The sequence below is a fragment of the Strongylocentrotus purpuratus genome, unplaced genomic scaffold (genome assembly GCF_000002235.5).
Source record: "Strongylocentrotus purpuratus isolate Spur 01 unplaced genomic scaffold, Spur_5.0 spur5_scaffold_18, whole genome shotgun sequence".
Taxonomy (NCBI): domain Eukaryota; kingdom Metazoa; phylum Echinodermata; class Echinoidea; order Camarodonta; family Strongylocentrotidae; genus Strongylocentrotus; species Strongylocentrotus purpuratus.
In genome coordinates, this window is record NW_022145603.1 from 31,220,388 (window position 1) to 31,231,822 (window position 11,435).

Sequence of the window (11,435 nt, forward strand, 5' to 3'; positions counted from 1 at the left end):
ACTAACTAGTTACTCCTACTATTACTTCTACTTTAACTCCTTCTCATACTACTACTGCTGCTATAATTTTGTAATCCAGTCATTACTCATGCGAAACAAATCTTACCAGGTAGGTTCGAAAATAAAACAATGTGGTCTATTCAGATTGACTATATCTTTTTCTTGTTGTTAAGCTGCGCTTTTCAGCTGAAAATTGTCCATAAATGTGTTTCTGTATAAGTGTGGACATTACAAATGCTATGTTTCATTACTTAGTGTAGGCCTACCTATCGTTATTTTCTTCCAGATCGTAACTTGTTCGTGTGACTGAGTCAATTGATTTGCCAAGATGCCTGTATCACTAAGTGAGTGGAGGGTCCGAATCGGAACATTTGTTCATTGGATTAGGGAGTATGAGGTTAAGGAGAGGAGAGAACGATTGCTTAAAGAAAGGATTCGAAGACTGAAGGTTCTTTGCGAGAGACTTGAAGCGAAAATAGGTGATTCTGGAGAGGGGTCTGAAGATAACAAAAGCAGAAAAGATGGCCCTGATTCCAAGGGATGTCCTCATAAAACTGTGAACATTCGGTCATCAGGAAACTCATCAGATATCAAGGATTTACTAACTTCATGTGATCAGTGCATACAGGAATTATTAACGGCAAGTGATTCTCATATCAGGGAGATACTCACCCCTTCAAATACATGTGTTAAACAATTGCTGACACCAAGAAGAGAAAGATTGCAAAGGATTCAGAGACTGAAGGTTCTTTGCGAGAGACTTGAAGCAAAAATGGGTGATTGTGGAGAGGAGTCCGAAGATGACAAAAGCAGAAAAGATGGCCTTGATCACAAGGGATGTCCTCATAAAACTTCAAACATTCGGTCGTCGGGAAACTCATCAGATATCAAGGTTTTACTAACTTCATGTGATCAGTGCATACAAGAATTATTAACGGCAAGTGATTCTCATATCAAGGATATACTCACTCCTTCCGGTTGTAGCATCAAAGGACTCATTACCTCAAATGACTATAGCATCAAAAGTCCAAACAGGTTGAATGATTCGACTATGAAAGATGTAATCACACCAAACGATTCCGGTATCAAAGAGCTAGTTACGACAAATGATTTCAGAATTAATAATCTGGTCAAGGCAAATGACGATTCTAGAATTCAAGATCTAGTTAAGGCAAACGATGATTCAAGAATCCAAGATCTACTCACGACAAATGATTATAGTACATGTATCAGGGATCCAATTACACCAACATATTGCAGTATAAAAGATATAATCGTATCGAATAATGCAGGCACTAAACCACTTGATACCCTAAATGATTCTGGCACCACAGAGTTAACTTCGTTAAATGTTTCCAGTATCAAAGATCTCATTACACCAAATGATTCTAGCATCATAGATCTATTCACATCAGAATATTCTAATGTCAGGGATCTAATCACATCAAATGATTCAAAAATCAATAATCTACTAAGTCCAAATGAGACCAACATTAAACAGCTAATAAAGCCAGACGATGACTACATTGAAGAGGAGCTTGCACAAGCTTGTGATTATGTCAAAACAGTACGTACGTCAGATGGTGAAAGCATAGAGCTCGTTACACAAGTTGGTGATTCGGAAGAACAGCATGTGTCTGATTTTTCAATTTCACCGCGTCATAGTCTGTCAGACGCTGCCTTGAGGGAACTACTCACATCCTCCTATTCGTCCACAAAAGACCTTCAGACTCCAACTGATGATTTGAATGCTGATCTCATCATACAGACTCCGTACATCAAAGACCATGAAACCCCATCAGATGCCTATGTGAAGGAGCTATCCCTACCTGGTTCAGGAACAACAGTATGCCAACCATTTGCACCATGTGATGATTTCATGGTGGAGCTCCTAAAACCAACTGTGTCTGCAAGTATAGATCTTCCTCCAATTGACCTTTGTTGGCATGAACCTGACAGACGAAATGAGCCCTTTTCTGAAGAGAGTGGCAAACTACCTCATTTCGTGGGCAAAGAGCAGCATCCTCAACCGGATACTATCACCAAGGAAGCAACTGGTGATGAACTCCTCAAGGAGCATCAGACATCACCGGGGAGCTTCAAGAAGTCACAGACTGAACCCAGTATTCGCACGGCAGTCAGATGCAGTCCGGTGGTTCCAATCGTCTCAAGAAAATACTGCGTCAGTGACAGATATGGAGAGGTGGGTACACGTACAATTTTAATCATCCCTTCACATTACCCCCCCCCCTTTTTTTTTTACTTGATCCAGATGGCCCCTATTTTAAAGCCTATGGCAAAGAAAAATATCAGTAGTCAGTGGGTTGATTAGTGATGTGAAATGGAAGACTATAACACAAACAAATAAATATGTTCTCATGATTAGGTTAACAACAAATAACAAACATTTCCTCATTAGATAATGTGCTGGTGAAGTGAAATGTGCTAAATCATATATTATTTCACTGTCTTTTCTCTCTTTATTTTTGGAGAAATAGATGGGAGAATCCGCATCATCTTATCATGGACCGTCCTTGACGTCAAAGACAGATTTGATCTCTGGACAGATCCCTCCTCTCTCCGAACTGCTCCTCTTGAAATCTGGTGATGTAGAGCTCAACCCAGGCCCTCGTGAAACGTACGTCTCTTTTTATTCTTCAGCTAAAATTACATTAAAAAAAATAACTACCAAAAATGCTACTTCCACTTTTTATCAAAATTGACTACTTTTGCATTATGAATGAACTATTCTTTTGAGTAGACCGCACACTTAGTCAAAAAGATCAATTTGAATATACAACAATTGAAGTTAACACTTCTGGCCTGTTTCTAGCCTGTTACGTTACAAAACATGCTACATCCTTTCAGTTCGGTTCCAGAACGTGACACATATTTAGAGAATTGTTCACCTAATATTTAAAGAAATAGAAACAAATTTCTTTCCTACCTTGTCTCGTTGACACACCTGTTGCAACCGACAGTTGGGACAAATTATCTCACAAGGTGAATAATAGGTAGTGGTTCAAATATTGCACAGTACCCATAGAAATAATATGTAAGACTGTTTACAAAGTAATGTCGTTTTTCAGACTTCAATGTCAGACTTCAAGCCACACAATAAAGACAAGACAATAATATTTACAAATGTAAAGTTCTTCTTAGATCAAGTCACGACACATCAATTAAAGCTAATCTTGAGCTCTGGTATGGCCGGGAATCGTATTTTGAGAGAAAATTGCTATTATTTATTCTGATTTGTTTATCCTGCAGTAGATTGGCTGTTTAAATCAGTGAAATAAAAACAAACGCACAAAAACTTACTGGGCATCATCTTCGATAAAAACTACAACTCCCATTTGCACATAGTGACCTGTGTTAAGCAAATGGTGCCGGGCCTACTTACCCGGATTTTCTTATCTTTCAATGCTCATTACTCAGCCACTATACATTTTCTACCAAAAACGTTTGGCACATAGTGTGTCATTTAATTGTAATCTTGAACACTCAGTGTAAGTTTCGTTGGATTCTGTGAGAATTTATTTTCTATATTTACGAGAAATTATCTTTAAAGAGAAGGTTCATTGAAGTTTAAAAAATAGGTAAATCATACCTCTACAGATTGCTGAGAACTGGGGAAAGGGGATATCGAAAAAAGACCGAGTTCAGTTCGGTTCGCGATTCAGGGCTATGGCTATATGGCAAGCCAGATATCGTGTATTCACTGCAGGCAGGTTATTCAGTGCGTCCCAGAAAAAACGAAACCGAGAATTATCGATGTTTTATCATAATTTAGTCACATTTATAATTACTAAATGACACATTTTTGGAAAGCTTAGATCCTCCTCTTTCATTTGATGCATACTTCACGCATGGGTGATTAAAATGAATTTGAAGAGAGGAAACCAAAAAGTCATTTGGCGGACGGTATCTGAAATTCAAAGAGAAAATCACATTTCTAGAAATTTGAGGTTCTGCCCTTTCATATGACACCTCAATCAGGAGAAATGAGCAAGGAATGACAAAGTTCTGTTTGTTTAAAGTAGTGCTTGCATTTCAATAATTTTATCAAACGTTTTCACTGCCATAACAACATGAATTAACAACGGACTTAACTCCGTTTCGTTGACAATCAGCCATGCATGAAGTCTTCCGTCTACGGCTGATTGTCAACGAAATGGAGTTAAGTCTTTTGTCAACTCTGTTTGCTACGGCAGGCACCCAGTGAAAACGAATTCGTTTGATAAATGCTCATTTTTCCTGATTGAGGTGTCATATGAAAGGGCAAAAAGTCAACTTTCTAGAAATGTGATTTCCTCCTTGAAAGTCAGATACCGTCCGCCAAATGACTCTTTGGTTTCCTCTCTTCAAATTCATTTGATCACTCATGCGTGAAATATGTATTATATGAGTTGCATCAAATGAAAGAGGAGGATCTAAGCTTTCCAAATATGTGTCATTTATCAATTATAAATGTGATTAAGTTATGATAAAACATCAATAATTCTCGGTTTCGTTTTTTCTGGGACGCACTGTATAGTACCGTATATATATATAAGCCCCGCCCCCCCCCCCCCCCACTCCGGGGTCGGAATGAGCGCATGCGGGTTGCCAAAATGTCCGGTAAAGGGGTACTTTTCGTGCGACAAAGTCCGGCCCGAGAATTGTAAAAAAAGGGGTGTATTTGACTTTTCACCCGGAGATTTCTTTAAAAAGGGGGTGTTTTTTCTTTTTTTCTCTCATCTCTTTGGACTCCTGAGAAATTATTCCGAATTTAGGGGGGTCTCCAAGGCAGGAAAAGCCCGAAAAAAGCCCACGAAAGGGGGGTTCGGAAATGTTGGCAGTCCTCAGATAGGGGGTGCTTTCAAAAAGAGGGAACGAGCATATGCGTACCCTAAATAACACTGATTGGGGGCTGGGGGGCGGGATATAAGCGTACATCGGCAAAATCTTCTAGTTCTACTTCTAGGTCAAGATCTCCAAATATCCGTTGTCATTGTCGCTGTCAGGGGTACTTTCAACTCGAATCAAGTTTGTTTTTGTCATTATCGATATTTCCAGGGGATTTTGATGAAGGTAAACTACGTCGGCTATATATGAATGGGTACGCGTTACTCCATGCAACACAAGTGATTTGCACACACACGTACACTGCATGCATCGCGCACCGTTGTCAATCAATTCAGCTGAGCGGCCCATCGTTGATTCATTGACGTCACTGAAACTTCAGCTATATTACTATCATTTCCGGGGTTTGAGTGGGTTGATTTTTCGTTAATCTTAATCAATTTTTATGATTTGCGCTCGAATTTACAGGATAAACAAATGTCACATTCTTACTCAGTGTAAGTTTGCGATTGCAATGATACCAAATTTAGTCAAATTAAAAATAAATGAACCTTCTCTTTAAACAATGGCACCCGGGCTTATTTAGGGAGTGATTGTGTCATCCCCAACGGGTTCGAGTTTTATTTTATAATTGATAATACGAAATAGGATTATTTGAAAAACGTTTTTCTTTGAACTCGGTTTTATGGATGTAGCATGTTTTGGAACATGAGACCTGTAACTGATTTTTAGCGAGTAAATTAAGGGAGGCTAAATGTGAATGTAAGGTGATACCTCTACCTATTTGAAATGATAATTCAAAGTTTATATGATGTAATTCATATCATTTGTTTCTTCTTTAAATTTTTTGTTTTGTTGTTCGATAATTCTAGATACACAACGATACCAAAAGCCAAAGACATCGAATATTTAAACTAACACAAATTATATCTGTTTCATTAAAGTGAAAATGAGGCATAAACTTTGGTTTTTCCCCGCACCAAAACAATTTATATATATACATTATAAGACAATAATTAAAAACAAACTGTCACTCCGTTCAGAGGCAATTGATTTATTTAATATAAACTTCTTTATAAAGTACCCAAGTGTGATGTCAAGCGCGTACGCAGGGGGGGGGGGTCGAACCCCCTCAATATTTTTAATGTGTGTGCTTTGGAACCCCCCCCCCTAAAAAAATAATAACAACAATTTTTTTTAAATGTGCTAAATGGTGACCCCAAAAAGGTGACCTCACCCCCTCCCCCCAACTGAACGTTCGGCCAATTTTTCAAATTTTCGGGACCAAAAAAATAAAAATAAAATGTGCTCTAATTTTGCTCAGAAGGAAGTTTGACCTATCCTTTCATTCTCATCTCTTAGGGCTGAGTGGAGCTTGGAGTTAGAAGGAGAGTTGCTGTCATTGGTAGAAGAAGTTCCTTCGAAACAATACACCCGCTTGTGCAATGCTCTAGGTGTCGGGTATGCACGAAGTAAAGCGATTTTATCGGAAAATCTCTTAAATGTTTCCGGTTCACTGTTTGACGTCATCTGCAACTGGGGCGTAAAGCAGAGCGATGGCAGTAATTACAAGAGACTTCTAGCTGAAAAACTCAGGAGTGTTCATTTAGATGTATTGGGAACAAAACTAGTAGAAGGTGAGTGCGCTGTGCAGTTTATTTCCGTATTTTCACGCGACTGTCTGTCCTTGGTATAATTTATTATGTGTAGACCTACTGAACGTGACGCGGGGCGGGGTGGGGAGGGGGGGGGGGGATGACGCTTCAAGTCAATAGTCATCCATGTATTTCAACAAGAATATCACTTGTTCTGAGGCCTAATTTGCATGTGGACATGGGGGGGGGGGGGAGTGTAATGACCGTCATTCCCTTCTTAAAGTCCCATTCATTGATTAAATTTGTATCATTGCATTAGGGAAGGTTTAATCGAACAATATTATCAACATTTTCCGTTTGGGAACATTCAAAGTTACGATTATTATCAATTTAAAAAAAGTAAAATACAGCCTCACTTTCGCACTTGAGGAGCTCTCCGAACACTGGGGGGATTTGTGACATCACGCAAGGGACCAAATTAGTATAAGCAGAAGATGTCCCATAACAATGCGCACATTTTTAGTGCTTGTCTCGTCGTCTCCTCTTCACTTATTTCCCTTACTTCACCCGTGTTTTGTTAACTGTTTGATCTGTTGCCTCACTCTACATTTCGGACATGGAATCAGATGTAGCTTCACTATGGCATCTAACGAAGACACCATGTACATTTGGATGCATGCATGCATTTCATCAAAATAAAACCATGTCCGAAATGTACAGTGAGGCAACAGCTAAAACAAAGAGCATTCAATATTTAGATACTGCTGTCTCATTTTACCTTATAGGTGGATACTCGACACAAGACATCCCAACTCAGTGTGAGTATACATGATCAAGTCCCGCAAATAATTACAGTGTAAAATGCACTTATATTTTGAAAGCAGCACGGAACTACGAAATCTAATGATAGCAATTATACTTGACGTCAAGTCGAATATCAAAGAGCTAGGAGTGAGGCCAACATTTCCAAAAAACATCAAAGCATAATGTGTAAACCCTACATTGGTAATTAACATATCTAACGTTAAAAAATTGGTTTCTGAAATCGAGACTGTTCAAAAACCTGTTTAAAAAATTGGTTGAAATACTTGGGGTAAAGGTGTGAACAGCTTGATAAGTACAGTTAAGAGAGATCATGATTCACAAAGTTAAATTCTCTCTAGTCATAATATGTTGAGTTTATGCATGTGTGCGTGGGCATACTGTTTAGAGTCATTCAATAGTTGTAATCATAATATATATATACAGTGCGTCCCAGAAAAAACGAAACCGAGAAGTATCGATGTTTTATCATAACTTAATCACAACCATAATTAATGAATGATACATATTTGGAAAGCTTAGAGTCTTCTCTTTCAGTTGATGCTACTCACGTGATGCATATTTCATGCATAAGTGATTGAAAGCAATTTGAAGGAAGGAAACCAAAAAGACATTTGGCGGGCGGTATCTGAATTTCAAAGAAAATTTCATATTTCTAGAAAGTTCATTTTTTGCTCTTTCATATGATACCTCAATCAAGAAAAATGAGTGAGGAATAACAAAGTTCTGTTTGTTTAAAGTAGCCCTTACATTTTCATAATTTTAACAAACAAATTCGTTTTCACTGGGTGCCTGCCGTAGCAAAAAGCAGATTTGACAAAAGACTTAACTCCGTTTTGTTGACAATCAGCCATGCATGAAGACTCTCGTCTACGGCTGATTGTCAACGAAACGGAGTTAAGTCTTTTGTTAATTTCGTTCATTGATACAGCAGGCAGCCAGTGAAAACCAATTCGTTTAATAAAATTATGGAAATGCAAGCACTACTTTAAACAAACAGAACTTTGTCATTCCTCGCTCATTTTTCCTGATTGAGGTGTCATATGAAAGGGCAGAAACTCAACTTTCTAGAAATGTGAATTTTTCTTCGAAATTCAGATACCGCCCGCCAAATGTCTTTTTGGTTTCCTTCCTTCAAATTGCTTTTAATCACTCATGCGTGAAATATGCATCATCTGAGTAGCATTACATGAAAGAGGAGACTCTAAGCTTTCAAAATATGTATCATTCATTAATTATAGTTGTGATTAAGTTATGATAGAACATCGATACTTCTCGGTTTCGTTTTTTCTGAGACGCACTGTATATATATATATATATATATATATATATATATATATATATTGTCCTGAACTAGGGCAGAGGACGTTGTGGGAGATTAACCCTGCGAAAAACAATTTATCTAGTAGAGACTGCTAGTATTGCTACTTTTGCTATGCGGTAAGATTTTCAAGTGTATACCAATTCTTTACTTCGTCCTCGGAACAAACAGTCCCAACTCAAATTCTGATCTAACCTCGGCTAACTGCAATGACAATGTTAACCCTCACCTGATATCTTTGACAAAATGAAGCCTGGAGTAAACGTTGGGTCCTGAATTTTTTTCATTCTCATTTTTGTCATGGAAGTTAACTTCCATGAAGATCGTCCCTATTACTTCCCAGAGGTATTTATTTATTAAGTTACATGTTTTCACTATTTGGTGCATTGATATCATTTCTCTTTATTTCATATAGGGGCACAGGATACACCCCAGCCAGTCGTAGACATGTCAGAAGATGAGGTTATCCAATGTGGCGAAGACTTGAAGAATTTCTATTGCGAACACATGTGCAAAATCAAAACGGAACCGTTTAATTTCCAATCTATCAGGGAATTTGAACAAATCTACACCAATTTAGTACTGCAAAGGAGAGGTATGACTAAATCCAAATTAGACTATTCTGCTCTCCTTACTAAAACGGTCAATGGAGTACTTCCTAAACGTCTTCTGATTGAAGGTGAAGGTGGTGTTGGTAAAACGACCTTCTGTTCTAAGATCGCATGGGATTGGGTCAATGGATCTCCAGAGTTTCAGCGCTTCAGTTGGGTTCTTGTTATACCCCTGCGCAAGGTTGTTAAGGGTCAGACCATTGGTGATATTATGAAAGACTATCTCTCTGACAATAATAGTGTCAGCCCTAAACAGATCGATAATTATATATTGTCTCAACCTACAAAGGTTCTGATTGTACTTGATGGACTAGATGAGTATGATGGGGACCTCTCTGCCAAAGAAAGCTCAGATATTTCTCAGATTCTACGATTAGAGAAATTCAAGCAATGCATAGTTCTGGTAACAACAAGACCGTGGAGGGCGGATCAGATCAAATCCAATGAAGGATTGAGTAGGTCTTATGATTTCATTACAGTAGAAGGATTTGGTGCTGAAAATGTCTCTACATACATCAGCAAGTATTTCATGAAGGATGAAAAGGCGGGGTCAGAACTGATTCGGTTTTTTGAAGTGAATGAAGTAATACAAAAGAACATGGCTCCTTTCCCAATTTACGTAGCAATGCTTTGCATCTTATGGGAAAAATGTGACAGTGAGAAACGAGAAAAAATACGCAAACTGAAGACATTTTCTCAATTATTTGAACAAATGATCATGTTTCTTGGAGACCATTATGTGTCAAAGGTCACCAAAGTGTTACATGAAGCCCATCTGGACAAGAAAATGGAAAATATCAAGCTTTGTTTGCAAAGAATAGGATCGGTTGCCTTCTCAGGACTCCTGGAAAAGAAATTGGTTTTTAATGAGAAGGACTTCAGCTCGTGTAAGGAAGCCATGGAGACATGTTGCAAAATCGGAGTTTTAAGTCTAGGAAATCGAAATGTATCCAGATGGAAGAGAACTTTGACTGCTTCACAGCCTATAACCACTAGTGTCTTCTTTCCTCACAAATTATTTCAAGAATATATTGCGTCTGTTTATCTTGCCTTTCTATATGACACAAATCGTGAAGAGTACAGTACGTCGATGGATGAGGTACTGATGAGCAACACCCATGCACAAGAATTCCGTTACCTCTTCTATTTCACTGCTGCCCTAGGAAGGGAGGTGGGACTTGATGTTGTCGAGAAAATACAACAGACTTACTTCCTAAATTTCCAAAAAGGAAAAAGAAACAATGACTTTTTAGTAGATGTCACTTTTGAAGCGTATAACATTGACACGGCGAAAGCAGTAGGACTACAGATATTTGCAGACAAGAAAATGTTGACCATCGATAAAGACATGCCTGCTCACACAGTGTCTGGTTATCTATTCATCATGGAACAGCATGGAATGGTTTGTTATAGCAGGCCTATATTAAACTAGGATTTCAGTGTGAAGGGGGGGGGGTGCAGACATTATATGAGGTGGACGAGGGCGCAAAGCTCACTAGCGGGGGAAGGTCAAGAAGGGGTATTTTTTAGGTGACCTGATTTGGCCCATCAATTCGTAATCAGTGTTTTTTATGTTTTTATTTTTAGAGGGGACCTTTTATCGCTAGCAGCCGGGGGAGATGCGCATGCACCCTCTTTAGTTACGGGCCTGTAGAGTATCATTGATATACTGCATATGAGGATCCTAGGCCGTTGATTGGTTAAAACGACAGGCACAAAAATATCGCTACTGACTGCTAAGCAGTAATATGTACATGTATTGCGAAAGATTATTTACCCTACATAGTTGAAAAAGGCAATGGTGCGCGTGGAGTCAACAGTGAATTAGCACAATAGAAAATGTGCAGTTTATTTAGACATGTAAATCTTCCTTAAAAAAAAAAAAAATGACAGGTAATTTTGCTAAAATATATGTTTTTGAGAAATGACAGGCGGGATGCGGTGTGTAAAACAACTACTGCTTATTTTCCGGGTCACGCTTAAAACTGTAGTGACTTGAACTTTACAAAGGTCTCAAATGTTTATCAACATTGTAAATAGCCAGCATTTTAAACATTCCTTTTGTTAGTACTTTCCGTTTAGCCAGCTTCAATAACAATAACAATTTACAGCTGCACATTCTACACATTTAGTTTCTCCAGAACATTTATTCCTACAAAACTATACATAGCTCCTCTGTGATCTTCAGACTGCACTATGTCTCTCGACCTCGCTTCGGGCACCAAACGGTTTTGAGATCAC

The 11,435-nt window shown here is 38.4% G+C and overlaps 1 protein-coding gene across 1 annotated transcript; it reads left to right on the forward strand.

The window, feature by feature from the left end:
• Nucleotides 1-296: 296 nt before the first annotated feature.
• Nucleotides 297-10,190, forward strand: LOC105437622. Its single transcript, XM_030988927.1, has 6 exons — nucleotides 297-2,203; nucleotides 2,499-2,638; nucleotides 6,208-6,482; nucleotides 7,226-7,258; nucleotides 8,999-9,777; nucleotides 10,149-10,190. The coding sequence occupies exons 1-6, from the start codon at nucleotides 329-331 to the stop codon at nucleotides 10,188-10,190; spliced, it is 3,144 nt and encodes a 1,047-aa protein (XP_030844787.1). The 5' UTR covers nucleotides 297-328.
• The last annotated feature ends 1,245 nt before the right edge of the window (nucleotides 10,191-11,435 follow it).